Source organism: Dioscorea cayenensis, chromosome 5, assembly GCF_009730915.1.
Source record: "Dioscorea cayenensis subsp. rotundata cultivar TDr96_F1 chromosome 5, TDr96_F1_v2_PseudoChromosome.rev07_lg8_w22 25.fasta, whole genome shotgun sequence".
In the NCBI taxonomy this organism is placed as follows: domain Eukaryota; kingdom Viridiplantae; phylum Streptophyta; class Magnoliopsida; order Dioscoreales; family Dioscoreaceae; genus Dioscorea; species Dioscorea cayenensis.
The window spans coordinates 9,818,760-9,835,839 of record NC_052475.1 but is presented as its reverse complement, the minus strand read 5'-3'; the positions used below and the strand labels follow the sequence as shown (position 1 = coordinate 9,835,839).

General features: G+C 35.6%; 2 protein-coding genes across 2 annotated transcripts; one reads left to right on the top strand and one right to left on the bottom strand.

Moving 5' to 3' along the window:
• Nucleotides 1-11,314: 11,314 nt before the first annotated feature.
• Nucleotides 11,315-15,119, top strand: LOC120261044 (beta-glucuronosyltransferase GlcAT14A-like). The gene is made up of 4 exons (XM_039268712.1): nt 11,315-12,128; nt 12,891-12,966; nt 13,063-13,178; nt 14,186-15,119. The coding sequence occupies exons 1-4, from the start codon at nt 11,549-11,551 to the stop codon at nt 14,698-14,700; spliced, it is 1,287 nt and encodes a 428-aa protein (XP_039124646.1). The 5' UTR covers nt 11,315-11,548; the 3' UTR covers nt 14,701-15,119.
• An 8-nt stretch (nt 15,120-15,127) lies between these two features.
• On the bottom strand, nt 15,128-16,792 carry LOC120261046 (2-alkenal reductase (NADP(+)-dependent)-like). Its single transcript, XM_039268713.1, has 5 exons — nt 16,436-16,792; nt 16,167-16,341; nt 15,913-16,079; nt 15,737-15,819; nt 15,128-15,665 (listed from the first exon to the last, which is right to left on the bottom strand). The coding sequence occupies exons 1-5, from the start codon at nt 16,667-16,669 to the stop codon at nt 15,287-15,289; spliced, it is 1,038 nt and encodes a 345-aa protein (XP_039124647.1). The 5' UTR covers nt 16,670-16,792; the 3' UTR covers nt 15,128-15,286.
• Nucleotides 16,793-17,080: the final 288 nt, after the last annotated feature.

Sequence of the window (17,080 nt, the reverse complement as noted above, 5' to 3'; positions counted from 1 at the left end):
TCGAAACCTTTTCAATGATACTCTAAGCTCTTCCCAAACTTCTGTAGAAATTGGCAAAATAATCTTGAAGAAACCTCAATCTACCTCCCTTCGGTTTCAAGCCTAATTATGGCTTTAACCACGGACATAGTTATGGTTTTTCACGAAAATATCTAAAAAATCTCATTAAAAACCTAATCACACCTCTTAGTATGGTAACCATGACCACTTTTATGATTGGTCTTGGTGGTGATCCCTTGGTGAAGAATTATCAAATTATCTTACAACAAAGATGACCACAAACTATTCTTGGAGCAACTATTACCTCCTATATAACTATGGCAGTGGTGATCCTTTTACACATCTTTCTAGAAAAGATGTTGGTGTTCAAGTGGTCGTGATTCAGAGCATGCTGGGTCTAATACTTCAATTATGCGTTAATTTGCTTTTGAAGTGGTATGAAATGAATTTTATTCACTTATTGATGGTATTTGACACTTAATCACAAAGAATGAATGTGTTAATTAAGTGCCAAATTGTACAAGTTTAATCCAAAGAACAAGCAGAATGCTAAGAAGTTTGATAAGAAAAATATTACTATTGAGCACTTATCATATCTCCTTACACTTGAACTTTTGCTTTTCCTCAAGCAAATAAAGATGTAAAATATAAAGAATACTTTGGTTTGAGGCTCTATGATGGCGAAATTTGAACTTAGATATCTCTTTCTTACCTTGATTATGATGATGATAATGATGATCCTTTTTTACAATATTTTAGCTAAATCGACATAGCTTTATCACATTTCTATCTTTAATCTCCCACATTAGATAGCCCTATATATGGGAAGGGGGTGCTACCTCTGGACACTCCATCTTCTCCATTAGATATTCAACAAGCATTGTCATCTCTAGAGATTCCATTTCCTTCTTTAGAAAGCCAAACACGAAAATCCTAATCAATATTTCTAGATTATGCCACATGTTTATGACTCAGATCATATTGCATTTGTAGATATTTTGGCCCATGTCATAGTCAATGCAATGATAGGCTTCATTTCAATTTGCAAAATCACACCAAGCATGTTTGTAAGGATTTTTAAATACCTCATACTATCTATAATGACTCATATGCATACTTAGGTCAATTTTTGATTAATTATTGATTACTTTAAAAGTTATGCCATTTGATTTGCTAAACCTTAAGTAAATGCTCTGCCCCATCAAGTCTTCCACTTTTCTAAATCTAAGTAAAGTTGAGCAAAAATGAGCATCTTATTTTTTGCCTTGTTATCTTCAGTTATGCATCAAATTCATCACCTTATACATGTTTTTTTCAAAATTATTATTCTATACTTATTGCAACATATAGAGTGAAAAATAAATAAAAGTAAACATCTAACCATGATTTATGTAATAATCTTTGGATACCTAAGAAGTTAAACACTATGAGCAACTGTAGCAATTAATCCTATATAGTTAAGATGTTATACACTAGCCTTAGAAAATAACTAAGCACCAAATCTGCACACCTAAAGCTAAAACTAACACTTAACATCATAAAATGAATGTCAATAGCTAAAAGTGTATGTGCAAGCCCACACACTCATTAATTGTAGAATAATACTTATTGCCCCTATCAATTTAGTAATTGGTAACACATATGTTTTCTTAATTCAAGAATTTAAGAATTTAGCAATAGTAGAATATATTCTTCCTATATATTTCAACTAAGTACTAATAATATTCTTTATTTGCTTATCATGCAACCAAGATTAAGCCTATTTGGATAACCCACACAACTCCTCTACAACATCCTTGTAGGATTTTCTAATCAATGCAAAAGCTATATTCTTCTAGGAACTTATACACTTTTGAGCGGTTTGCGAAGACTAGCTTTGACTTTATGTAAGTTTGCCTCTAAATACTAAAGGCAACATCCATGTGAAGAAGCTGGGGATACATTCAAAATGTCATTCATTAACAATTTAGACTTTTTAAAAAACAAATGATTATCTTCTTATATCTATTCCTTTATGTAGTGTACTATACAAGTTACACATAAACAAACTCGTTTTATCATTAACTATGACTACTAAGTCAACATAGAAGAAAACCTAATTCTCTTCCTTCCCTTAGCACATGATAATGTCCTACTATACTATCCTAATAAATACATACCATTTATAAATGACAAGGGCCTATATCCTTGCTTTAAGTTAACTAATAAAGTTGCAAAATAGAAGAAAACCCACTTAAATCTCTCATGTTTAGTATCAACCTTTACCATACTGTTTGGTTAGTTATTGCTACCTTTTTAGTGCACCATAGTAGTAGATCATAACTAGACATACTAACACTATATAAATAGTTATTAATTCTATATCCAGACTAGCTAGGGATTTTCTTTAGTCTAAAGATGTCAATTGAAGTGGCATCCACATGTTCAATTGGAATATTATTACATTTGAAAAATCTAGGGGGTTGTAAACAGTTATTGATTCTGTATCCAGATTGGTTAGGGATTTCCTTTAGTCTAAAGATGTCAATTGAAGTGGCTAATGAACTGTTTAATTACCTTAATGACAAAGACAAATTCTTGGTGGACATTACCATGATCAATGATGTGTTCTCCTCAAGTGCACGGGTCACACACAAGTAATATAGTGGTACCCCGTAAAGGGTAGGGTTGTCGAACCTCAAGGACTGGACTAAAGTACTCTCTCAACACTGATCTCTAGTAAAGAATGAATTGGTGATAGGATTACTTAAAATAAAATAGAAAATAAAGAAGTAAAGGAAAAGAGAACAGATGGAGATAAAAAGGCAATTGGATTGAGTGTCAACAACAAGAGAACAATGCCCCGGGATGTTTCCTAAGCACTTAGTGATGCTCACTCACTCTCATGGTTTACCAAGTACATTCTTAGGCTCTAGTGTGTGCTCAAAAGCAATATTGCAACTAAGGCTCTCAAATACGTCAAGTTTTGTAAAGATAACTATAGATTCAAGCTCACCAAGTTATGCTATTGCCTAGGGCAGTAACAACTGCGTTAATCCACCATCAAGTTTTATCTAAGCAACTACGCAAGTCAAGCACATCAAGTTTTGCAATACAGGATTCAAAACAAGAACCAAAAGAACTCCATAAATCAAGAAGAGTACAAGTGTTTAAAGCATACAAAGTGACAAAGTTTCCACCCCGGGGCACCGTGGCCGTCTAGCCCCTCATGGGTGGGTATAACATGGAGATAACACTAGATCTAAAGAAAGAAGACATGCCTCCATTCTCTTTGAGATTTGCCTCCAATGTCGAGCTCCGTGTGCTAGCACCATTTCCCTTGTGCCTCCGACTCATTCCCTGATGCCTTAGAAGGTGTGGATAAGCTTGATCTTCGCTCTCATCAATGTCCTCCCGGTGGAGAAGAAGATCCCTGGACAAAGATCAAAAGAAAACCCTAAAAACTGGAGTTAAAAAGAGAGGATTCGGGCTCAACACGGTATGCGCACGAGCATGTCCAGACCATGTCATGTCGGGGGAGAATTGAGTGAAATGGAATGCCTCCGCCTGGAAGATTCAGTGGAAGGGACATGGTAGTGTCTTGACCGTGCAATGATGTGACACGAGTGTGTCAGGAGCACCCAGCGCGTGTCGCCTATTCTTCAATAAAATTGCCTTTGGCCTAGGTTTTTCAGTGCCATGGACACAATCGTTTCCTAATCGTGTCAAGCTTGGAAGCGCCTTTCTACACAGATTTCTTGCTGGATTGACATCAGGCTAAGATATTCAGTGGGCATGACACGAGCGTGTCTAGCCCGTATCCAGTTTGAGTAGTTGAGTTTTTTTAATATTTTCTCATTTTCTTCCCGATTTCACTCCAAATTACATTGAGTACTCTATTCCTACACATATAACAAAAATACCCATAATAGCACTGCTCATGCATAAAAGTAAACTTGAAAGCATGCAAAATGATAGATTTGGGGCATGAAAACATGTATACAAAGTGCACTCATCAATCAAATATGCCCATTGTAATCTCTGCAAAAACAATATTCCTCCTAAATGTTCTTGGCTTTATAAATCCATTTGTAGAACTATTGAACCTCTCATGGCTAATATTTGGATTAGAAATATAAATCATAATATAACTTCTTTAATGAATGATCCATGGTGCTTTGAGATTCCATTGGCCTTGAAATCTACCAACATTAACATGGAAAACATCTGTAATTTAAAAATAGATGACTTGATTTTTTTTTTTATAATTGTTGGGCTTTTATTAAGATGAATATGGTGTTTGGCTCTTGCCTTACTTAACTCCCCTATCTTTGATTATGAGAACATTGATGCTACTAACAATAATAATTGGGTATGATTCCCTTCTTCTAATAGTAATTTTCTTACTTCTATAGGTTTCTAAATTCTTGAACAAGAGAAACTTGGAGACCATTTCAAGGTTTGGTTGGCATAATATTTAGAAGTTACATGTGGATCTAAGGGTTAAATTTTTATGTGGTGGATTAAGACATGACTTTTTGTACTGATTGAAGCTTGATCCTACTACAATGTGTGTGTATTTTAAGATCTAGCCTAGGATAATTCTGAACATTTATTCACGCTTTGTCCCAAAACAAGTATGAATCGGAGTTCAATTGAGGATTTAATTATTATATTGAGTTTAACAATGGGGTGTCTTCTGATAAGTTACAAAGTAACTATTCTCAACCAGGAGTTAATCAGAAAATCTCAATCTTGGTTGCCACTATATAGTTCTTATGGATGGTTAGGTGAAATCTAATTTTCAACAACATAAAACAAAAATTTAATAGCATTCTCTTCAAAGCTATTGAACATGTTTTAGAATAAAGTAAACTTTACATATAATTCCCCAATAAGAAAGTTCCTAGTCAACGCTAATTTCGAGGTTACATGAGATTCATTATGTTCTCAAATACATCATGGTTGTGGGATACTACTAAGGGGTACTGAGCAAGTTTTGTGATTTGCAACAGTAATTTTAGAATTGCGTGTGCAAGTTGTTGCCCTTTTCAAGTGAAATCAAGCCTGATAGATTAGTTATGGCACTGTAGTTTTCTCTTACTCATGCTCATCATTTGAAACTAAAAATAGATTGTGCTTTTATAGACCATGTAGAATTGCATCATGCCATTAGACTAGGCCTTGCTCAAATTGGAGATTGAATCAAGGGTTATATCATATCCAACAACTACTAACTGATGTTAAGAATGTTAGCTTTGAGTTGATTTTAAAGGACTAGAATACCCTACCTAATAGATTAGCCATTGTGGGGAGAAAATTTTCTACGGTATATTTATATCATAGGGGTATGTACCTTCTTATAAGATAGCTCGTGAAGGTGGTTGTTAACTGATAAGTGCTTGTATATTAGTAAAACGAAGTATTTTTTTTTCTTGCGTTGAGCATTACTTTTATCAGGTTTTAGCGCTAATACATGTGTATTTGTGTTACTTTGGTGCATGTAGGGTTGTGGAGCCAAATATGTAACAAAGAAGCCAATGCAGATCGTGAATGCACTATTTGGTGAAATCTTGGAAGAAACAAATGCGAAGGCACAAGTTGGGCTCAAAGATACGAGAATGTGTGCCAACCTCCATATATTCAAGCAATTACAATGAGTTGGAGGGGCATGAAGGCAGTCACATTTGCGTATCCTGACTTGTGCGATGATATCAAGATCTTCACCAATGAGGCTTTTTATTGAAGAAGCGACGCGATCTGTACTGTAGCAGGTACTGTAGCAATTCTCTGTGGTAGTTACTGTTCACAGATTGCGGAAAATCAGGATTTCAGAGAATCCACACAGCCGTGTGAAAATTCCACAGGGACATGTGGAACATCCACAGCGCCGTGTGGATGCCTGATTCCAGCCTATTTAAAGCCGCGATTCAGCCCGATTTCAGGATCCTTTTTCCCATCTTTTCTCCAACTCTTGAGAGGCTTGCGGCTATGGTTTAGAGAGATATTGGCAAGGCTTTTGGAGTGGTTCTACGGCTTCAACACTGCATTTCTCTTGGAAGATAGCTATTGGGGGAGTTTTCATCAGCACCGATCCGGCGAGGTATGGCCTAGGCTTGATGAGGGGACCTTTGGAGAGGACGAGGCTACTCCACAAGACCATCAACACGACTACCGAGGGGGGTTTTCTTATGGATTACTTGTTTTTACTTTCGATTTTACTATTGATTATATCTTGCTCCATGGAGAGCTAAACCCCTAGTGGGTACTTGGATTTGTGAACCCTAGGATGTATTTGTTTCATTAACCTTTTATTATGCTTTCCTTAATTGATGTTTTAAATTGAGTTCCAATCTTGAATGCTTGTTGAATGATTTCTCCCTTAGAGTGACACTAGGGCTGAGAGTTCATATTAATAATCTTTGTGAGTGAGTGACACACCACGAGGGTTAGACAAAGCTAGATTGGAGAGGGTCGAGAGGGTGAGTCGAGAGGTAGCGGAGCGTCCCCTTTCCCTTCCGATGTGATTTATCCTACCTCCATTTCCTATAGTTCTTTGCGGTCACAATAGAGTGAAGTGCTGAAGGATGAACTCCGTTAGGTCTTAGTTGCACGAGCGACAGAATGAAGCGTTGAAGTGAACTTTAGTATCTGGGGCTTAATTGTGACTAGGGGTCTTTCGCCTGGACCAAAGGGTTAAGTCTACATATAGGAATAGGGTTTATCACTTGGAATCCCTAGAGCTTCTTGCGACTTTGTAAAGTGTGAGGTGTTGAGACTGATCGATTTCTCCTCCAGGGCATAGTATAGAGTTAGTCATGGTTGAACTTAGGTTTGGGACCGTGTATCTTAGGATGTTCACGACTCATTGAGCATTAATTAGGAAGCATAATAGATGGTTTTGCACTTGAAGCGATAATCCTAGGCGGAACAATATCCGAGTACCCCACTTCTTATCGATTGTCTTTCCTCTCACTTATTTGTGCCTCTTTTTCTTATTTCTTTTATTTTGTCTACATTACATCTTATCAACACAATCATTGTTTCATCTTCGCTTGGTTAAGTAGCAATCTTGGTGTTTCTATTCATTTTTCTTGTGGATACGATATCCCACTCACATGGGATTTATTACTTCGACAAACCCGTGCACTTGCGGGTCACACGCAAGGGGTGTGTCATTAACACTAGTTTTTGTATTTGAGTCAGGGTCTTTAAGCCGGTGTAATGTTCTTTTGTTCCTCTAGCTAGTTGTCTTTAGTTCGTTTACCAAAAAAAAACCCTTGGTTAAATCACTTACATCTCCATTTATACTTGTTTATAGCATAGTCAAGAATCTCCTCATTGAAATGATTTAATCCCTAAATTTAGACTAACTATTTGAGTAATTTTAACTAAGGAGTTGGGAAGACTTGATAGTAAAAGAGATTCTCCAATGATGTTTTAGTAGCTATCAAGCATGAATAATGACTAGTGTGAGATGGATTGGACTTATACATTTTACTAAAATTCAAACAATAATGGATAATAATTTGAATGATAATGGGTAATAAGCTAAATGAACAAAGATATTGTTAAATAGATGGGTAATAGTCAGAATAGATAATGATACATCTAATGATAGACACTAATAATCTAAATAACTAAGATAACACACTAAACAATAGATCATGAGCAATGCCCATATGTGATCGACCATGCCTACACATTATTCTAATATCTAAATGGATAAATAATAGTCATGCTATGTTGTGCAATAATTTAAACAAAGACGGACAACTCTAACCAATTGCTATTAAGAATCTAAACAATTAGGATACACACAATATAGTTAGGTGGTTGTCTAAACAAATAGATGTAAAAAATTGGGGGGCAACTAACACATCTAATAAACTAGAGGAAAAATCTAAACATTTAAAAATACCTTGACTCAAAATATTATACTATAACTATAAGCATCTAAACGTGGGATATGACTACTACTATTCAAATACTTAAACACCTGCTACAAAAAGAAGAAGAAGAAGAAACAATACTCATACATAAAAAACTATATATCAATGACCAACACCCTTATGAGAAATAAAATGCAACCCAAACTTGTGCATTGAACAAAACTCTCAGTATAAAAATAGAGTACTTAAGTGAAAGAAATCTAAAACTTGTGACTAAAAATAAAACAACATGATACATAACAATGGAATATATTATAGAAAGGTCCTAAGGATCTCATTGGAAGACAAGCACCTAGCCAACTTAACTAAACATGGAATTTAAAATTTTAAGAATCTACATACAAAAATCCACTTATTTCAAAGAAATTACTCATTTGCTATAACAATGCAAACACTAGTGGACTTCATACTTTGGCATAAAGGTATAAGCTTGTTTGCTCTTAGGCTATGTTTAATTGGCAACATGAAAAATGACTGGAAAAAAAAAAATTTCATGGAAAGATTTTATATGGAAAATGAAAAGATAGTCATTTGATTGGCATTAATTTCTAGCTAGAAAATCAAAAATTTTCTATGAAAAATTTAGATTTTGTTGTTTGATTGTTCTTATTTTCCATGGAAAATGAAACATTTTCATGGAAAAAAACCTCATTTGTTATTTGATTGCATCAATTTTCCCTGGAAAAAGTGACATTTTCCATGAAAAAGTTTTTAAAAATTATTAAAATTATAAACAGCGCTACCTGGAATTGAATCTTACTATCAAAACGCCACGAGATCTGTTCACTAGATAAATTTATTTATTTAAAATATTATCAAGTTATATAATTTATCTATTTTAAAAAAATAAAATAAAAGGAAAAAAAATTTAAAAATTTTTAAAAGAAAAGTTATTTTTAAATTATAAACAGAATCTTACCATCAAAACGCCGTGGGATCTGTTTACGGATAAATTTATTTAAAATATTATATATAATTTATCTTTTTTTTAAAAATAAATTAAAAGAAAAGGAAAAACTTTTCTTTTAAATTTTTAAAAGAAAAGTTATTTTAAATATTTCAATCGCACTTAATCTTTTCACATACGGAGGAAAAATTTTTCACTGAGAATTTTGGAAAACAAACAACCTGAAAAATGACCCGTAGAAAATTTTTACAGAGCAATCAAACTAAGTCTTAGATCATTCTCCTCACTCTCTATATTTAATGTTGACTTTCTAAATAATAGGTGGATATTGTGGATTATTTTGAAATTTGAGTCATTATCCACTTATCCACCACGCTAGAGATAGAAATATCGCAAATACTTCATTCTCGAATCCATACACATTTAAAATTTTTAAATCTGAAGCCGTCTTGAACTCATTTATAATTTTATTTTAAGTACCAAACCTACTCCATCCCAAACCTATCAAAACTGTCCCAAACCCATTAAATTTATAAATAGTAAAGAAAAATCACGTTTACAAATTTCATTATATCATTTCAAATAACTATAATCTTAGTAAATCAATTTACTTTCACACATTCAAAATTAAATATTCAAAATTAGATATTTTGAATGAATTAATAAAAATGCAGAAAGAAATCTGAAAGATTTTCACACCGGTGAAAAGATATATTAGTTTCTTTCCTTTAAGAAAGTTAGGTTTAAAATTTTCAAATAATAATATATATATAAATTAGGGAAAAGGAAATTTAAATTATGGTTACAAACTAACATGGTTTAAGATTTTCAAGGTACTTAAGAATTCTCTACACATATATCCCGGCTTGGTTTCAAGTACCCAAGGCTCAAATCTCATACCTTTCCTTAACCCATTTGCATTTTAATTTTAAACCTTAAGTACATCCCAAACCCTATATAGGGTTGTATAAACAGGTTGTTTTAGCATTCGGATAAATAAGATACCCATTAAGCCTATCAAAATTACCATCTCTGCCTCTAGTCCACCCAACAATGATTTTCTATTAACTAGAATGATGTACTTCACCCTCAAAGGCCGTTTATATCAACACCAAGAGTCCGTTTGATACGTAAAAAAATGAGGGACATGACAGCACAAACTCTATTGTCTCTTATTTGATTTGCAAATATGTTTAGGGTACAGCACAACAATGTGTTTAAGTACATCACAAATTGGAAAAAAAAATTGTCCCACCAAAACCACGGTACAAGTTTTAAGTTATGGGACAGCACAACAAAAGTCAATTTTACCCCACTTTAAATCCAAAAATTACAATAATTAACTAAAAACGCATCCCATCCAACACGGCCGTGAACCTCTTTCCCCGGCCTTTCACTCCACCGCGGTACTTTCCTTTTCAAATCTCTCTCCTCTTCTCTTGCCTTTCCCCTTCTTACTTTCTATTTTCTTTGAGAATTTTAGGGTTTCCGGGCATCTTTCAAGATCTACCAGTCTTCTTCTATGCCAATTTTTTAAATTTATTTATTAAATAAAAAATGATTATTATGTTAAGATTTTTCTTATCTCTAATTATAATAAACTTATTTAATCTTGTGAATTATAGTTAAAAATATCAAGATAATTAGTTTTTTTTTAATAAGATAAGAAATGTTAACAAAATTTATAATATATTTTTCATAAATAATTATTATTTAATATATTTAAAATTTTAAAAATATATTTGTGCCAAGTAATTTAATTTAATTTTTTTGTTAATTTTTTTATTCCACAATACTATAGGAATATAGAGTATTATAGTAATTTTATATTTAATTGTGTTATATTAATTTGTGTTGACCTTTGAATATCAAACATGACACAAGACAAATACTTGAGTTGTATTACAAACACTTGTGATGTACTGTACTCTTGTACTATACCTTTGTCCAAATCAAACGGACCCCAAAAATGCATTATTGTAAAGTTTATGGTATGTTTTCCACCATAGTTTCCAATAATTTTAAAGAGGGAGCCCATGTGGTGGAGGAATAGATGGAAAATGCTAATAAAAAAAAATTTCAGTGAAGCAACCTACCAAGAGCCTGAGTAATTTTAAAACAAGATCCTTATTGCCTTTCAAAAATGGTGTAATTTTCCTCGCATAACAATATATTAGAGGTAAATTGAGTATTTATCAATCTCAATAAAAGAAATAGCTTCAATCACTTTTAAATTAGAAGAATAGTTTTTTTTTTTTAATTTTTAAATTTGTCAAGTGAGAGATTGAGGGATTATTATTTTTTATATAATATTGATTATGGAGTATAGTTAATCTTCTTTATAAAAAAACAGTGAAAGAAAAAAAAAAAGAAAGAATTTTCCCTCCATATAATGTGCTAGAAATAGTACCTCTTATTAGAGGCAAAACCTAAATATTAAAAAAACACACACATACTTTTAAACACATTAAAGAAGAAAAAAAAAATTGACGCATGTCATGATCATCTATCTAACAATCTCATATACTAACTAGATCAGGCTCCACATTCCCACAGTCGGCAATGTGTCGAATATTTAATGCATGTAGCGGTAATTTCACCTCCTTGTCACTTATAAGTTATAACAGTCTGATGATCCACTTTTGAACGTCGAGGCCGACAGATGAGGTAGGCGGGCGGTAACATTACCGCTTACATTTCAACTCCAACAATGGAGACGAAGGTGCCGCAGAGGGTGAAACGATGGCTGTTCCCGCTCCTTGCTTCCCTTCTCATCTCTTGCGTCCTCATCACCCTATCCCTCTTCTCCTCCTCCTCCTCCTCCTCATCCTCTTCTCTCTGCCACGCGCTTTCCCTCTGCTCCTTCCCGGCTTCCCCTTCCTCCGATCCCTACCTCTTCATCGAGGCCAAGCTCCGCCTTCCCCGGACTGTGTCTTCCGCCTCTGTTCCCCGCATCGCCTACTTGATCTCTGGCTCTGCTGGCGATGGCGGCAGCATCCAGCGGACTCTTCGCGCTCTCTACCATCCGGCTAACCGATACGCGGTTCATCTCGATCTTGAGTCACCGCCCGCCGAGCGGCTTGAGCTTGCGGCTTCCATTCGTAGAGATCCCGTTTACCAAAGGTTTGGAAATGTTTGGGTGATCACGCGTGCGAATTTGGTGACCTATAGGGGACCGACGATGGTGGCCAACACGCTCCATGCCGCGTCGATCTTGCTCAAGGAGGGAGGCTATTGGGATTGGTTTATAAACCTTAGCTCCTCTGATTATCCGCTTGTCACTCAGGATGGTGAGATTTGGTGTTGGTGCTTTGGTTTCTTAATCTAAGCTTTTGAATTTGCATTTATTTGATTAGGAAATAGGGGAATTTTCTTATTTTTTCTGCTAATCATGTCATATTCTTTTGTGATGCTGGTTGTTGGTTTTGTGACCTTTTTTATTGGCTGAATGTTATTGAGGTTTAAAAGTGAAAACTTGGGAAGGTTTTGCAATAAATTTTCAATAAATTGGATACCTTCTCTTTTATTCTAAGCGTTATATTGAGAATTATATGATATTTGTGTAGATCTTTTGTTGAGAATGATTTTCTGATGCTGCTTGACTAGGATGATTCTTCATTACATTCCACTTTTGGATTTCTTTGAAGTATGCGGTATCTAATTGAGTTGGGCAAGTGACATCATATATGAATTTTTTTTTTTCATTCTTCATTCCATTGATTAATGATTATGCCTCCAAAACATGTATCATTCTTGTGGCATGAGTTATTTGTTGGTGTACATCAACTCTTACTTTGTTATAGACATTTGTTTACAAGTATGATTCATGCATTTGTTTTTCTTTTATTATTGGGCTGCTTTTACCTGATTCTGTAATGCCTATGAACTTCTGAATTTTTCTTGTGATGAGATTATCAACTTGGATAATGCACAATGAACACTGATTTTCAATTTGACTATCAATTATTAGTTGCTTTTAGCTTGTTCAGATTTTTGTGTTGGTTATTTGGTAGTCACACTAAGTCTCTCTTGTTTAAATTCTGGTTGGACAGATCTACTCTTCACTCTATCAAGTATAACTAGGGACTGGAATTTTATTGACCACACTAGTGACCTTGGATGGAAAGAGTAAGCTATAGACACGAAGGATGTGCTTTTTTTTGGCTAAAATGCTCTCTAGTGTGGTTTCTCAGTTTCTGAGAAGGACTTTTGTTGCATGTGCAGGACCCAAAGGGCAAGGCCTCTAATCTTAGACCCAGGGCTTTATGACCTGCATAAGTCAGATTTGTTTTGGGTTTCTGAGCAAAGGGGTGTGCCATCTGCATTCAGGCTCTTTACTGGTAAACAATGCATATAATGTTTGTGTTTTATTGTATTTGTTATTTGTCAATTTCTATCAACACTAATTCCAGTTTTTGGTATGGTAGAACGTGCATATATAGCCTTGACTGATCCAACTTGTCAGGCAAGTAGATTTTAAATTTACACGCTGAGTCTGTGCATAAGCTAATTTGCTTTAGTTTTGAGTTTTGTGCTAGACTGCCTATGAATTGATGCTGACATATAAAGGCAATAAAATCTGAGAAAATATATGGTTCACTATAAGATTTATTGTGATCATCATGAATTATAAAGATACAGAGTACCCTGTGAAGCAATGAAACTCTTCCAGTATAATATAAAAATGATCATTTGCCATTGCCTTGGACAATTGATTAGAAGGATTGTGTTTTTTTGAAAGATAGTGACTGTTCAAGTCCTGGAATAATTTAGACATTGACATTCATGACATGGAGAATCTAGTGTCAATTACGATATTGATACTGATGCCATGATAGAAGTTTACTTTGAGTCTGAATAGGAAGTTGTTTGCAAAATTTGAAGCTGCAGCATAAGGTTGTTCATTAACATGTGCAAGATAGATCCAAGGCATGGACGAAACCAGATATCTTGGTGTTTAATTAGGTGTATTTATTCAGCTGATTCTGATGATTTCCTGTGTTGCATAGTATGCCTTGTGCTTGGATCTATAATGACTTTCTACTTATTGACTTTGAAGCATAACTGAAAGTCTGAAAGGTAGTCATATTTATGTTTCTGGCTTTTGTAGTCCTTTCCCAGAATGACTCACAAATGTAGCCTAGTAGCAGTATTTGACTACATTTGACTCTGTACATATGCTTCTGAAGTTAGTCAAAGTGTATTATCAGGTATTGTATGTGAATAAAATATGCAGATGGTGGTATTTTATACATTTTAGCTACTTGTGTTTATTTATATATGCTGAAAGAGATTGGTTTTGCATCAGAGTTTCTTATTACATGGTGATCTTTTCATGTTGTCCCAGGCTCGGCTTGGATGATGCTGACCCACCAGTTCATCGAGTTTTGCTTATGGGGCTGGGATAACCTTCCACGCACTGTGTTGATGTACTATGCAAACTTCATCTCATCGCCTGAGGGGTACTTCCACACTGTCATCTGCAATGCTGATGAATTCCGCAACACTACTGTCAACCATGACCTGCATTACATATCATGGGACAACCCACCTAAGCAGCATCCGCACTATCTTACCCTCAATGATTTCCAGGGGATGATTGATAGCAATGCGCCTTTTGCTAGAAAGTTTGGCAGGGATGATCCAGTGCTTGACAAGATTGACAAGGAGATTTTGGGTCGTGATCCCGGTGGATTTGTGCCTGGTGGTTGGCATGATATTTTGGAAGAGAATGCTACTGATCATTATTTTACTGTAAGCAAGGTGGACGACCTCAGGCCCGGGCCTGGTGCAGAGAGGCTTAAAACGCTTGTGTTGGGTTTACTATCACAAGATGATTTCGACCAGAAGCATTGTATTTGATGTAAAACCAAAACGACAATTTTGTGCAGCTGGACAAGTAACACATCCTGTTTTCACAGGAATATAGCCTTTCAGGATGTTTATATGGACGTTCTGCCTTGGATTCACGAATATCTTGGTGGAGCTCGAAATCAGTTTAAACATTGCCAGAATGAAAACGAGCTGTTGTTATAAGTAGAAGTGCCATGAAGCTAGATCTTTTCTGCGATGTCTCTATATAGCCCTACGACGATGCTGATGAAGCCTATATGTGCTGTATCCCACCCATTGGCGCTGCAATTGTTAGTTTCTACTGAAATTTTAAAGTGAAAATGTTACTGTTTGCATCCATGTTTCAAACAGAATGAATTACTTACTGATTTCCGCAATCCTCCTATTTGATTTGATCGTTCTATGTATGAGATGTATAATAATGGAGGTATGGGGATTGAATGAAGCAGTCCATTTTGTCATGCGTTACAATGCCATGCAAATCAGTTTTGCTAACCATGACTGTTGAATGTGCAGGAAAAAGAAAAATGCCCATGAACATCAGATATCTGAAATTTATTCTATGCGCACACCAGTGACATATTCCTGTTTCTTTTCAACCGTTACCAATCTTGACAGACTTCTTTCCAACATTATCACCTCGAAAAAGACCTGAGAAAGCGGTTGGAACACTCTCAATGCCCTGTGAGATGTCTTCGAGAACCTGTAGCCTATCATGACGGAGATGGTCCTGAGTTGTTGATATAAACTCATTGTATATGTGAAGATAATCATAGGCCAAGAACCCTTTAATATTGATTCGCTTATAGATCACATCAAGCATATTGGGCGCTGCTCTGGGTCCAGCAGAGGTGTATTCAGAGATCACTCCACACAAGGCCACCCTTCCGAACGGCTTCATATTTACAATTGCAGCTTCTAACATCTCCCCTCCCACATTGTCGAAGTATATGTCAATGCCATCTGGAAAGTACCTGATTATTAAACAAGTTGAATTAGCTCAATATCTTCGTTTCTCCTATTTGTCTAAGTGTTTGTTTCTCACCTTTTTAATGCTAACTTGAAATCAGGTTCTTCTTTGTAGTTGAATGCTTCATCAAACCCAAGTTTCTCTTTCAGTAAATCCACCTGTGTGTGTGTGTGTGTGTGTGTGTGTGTGAATAGAATCAATCGTATAAATATAAAAACTAGAATACAGAGAAGGATGAGGAGATGGAGGACCTTGTTCTTATTTCCAGCACAACCTACTACATAGCATCCAGAAAGCTTTGCAAATTGGCCAACCAAATTACCAACTGATCCAGATGCTGCAGATACAAAAACTGTGTTCCCATTCTTTGGTTTGCATACTTCATAAAAACCAGCATAAGCTGCGAGTCCACTTGGCCCTGCAAAATCATCATGTTTAGCTGATTAATTAATTTGTTGTTATTTTCAAGTGAAGAGATAATGATGAAGTAATTTTGAACAGAGACCTAGAACACCAACATGGTAAGACAAAGCGAACTCATCAGTGATCTTATTCAATATGGTTCTAGGTTGAACAACAGTGTACTCCTCCCAATTCAGCAACCCTGCAACCAAATCACCCTCTTTGAACTCCTCGTTCACTGAAGCTACAACGCTTCCAACTCCGAAAGCATCCACTCTCTGCATCCATGCATGTACACATAATTAGTGATGAAGCAAACCAAACACAGTGAACGAACAACAGCACGCAATTTGGAAAAGTAAAGTTAAAGACCTCTCCTAGACCAATTTGGGTGGAGAAGCCGCTAGCCTTGTGAGAAGAACTGTAGGCCTTGATGCGATTGATTTGATAGGGATCAATGGAGACATAAAAGTTCTTGACAATAATTTGGTTTGATCCTTTTTTGAGAGTTAAGGCAAGGGGAGCAGTCTTGACCTCAAAGTTGGACTCTGATGGCTGGCCATGCACGTACTCTTTCAATGCCACGAACTTGTTATCGACCTCCATCTCCTTCTTCACCTCTTCCTCTGCCTACTGCGCGCTAACATATAGCGAAGTTTGTTTCTTTTGTTTTTCTCTTCTTGGAACTAAATGAGATGGTGGAATACTAGCTGTGTTCTGGTGGTGCTAACAAGGACAGATATTTTATCTTAAAATTGGTAAGTGTAGACAAAAACTGAAATCGTGAATCTTGTTCTCAATCTCGACCTCAGATTCCAAACATGCTTTTCGTATCATGTTCTGGTGGTGATAAGGACACATATTTATCCCAATTCCAAACATGCTTTAAGTATCATAGCTAACCGGGGCACAGCCCGAGATTTGGCACGATCTGTAACGGATCAAAGGATGAGTCCTGGTCACCCGCACTATAACGACCTAGTCAACTTGGCCGGTTGATTTTTTTTTTTAAAATTT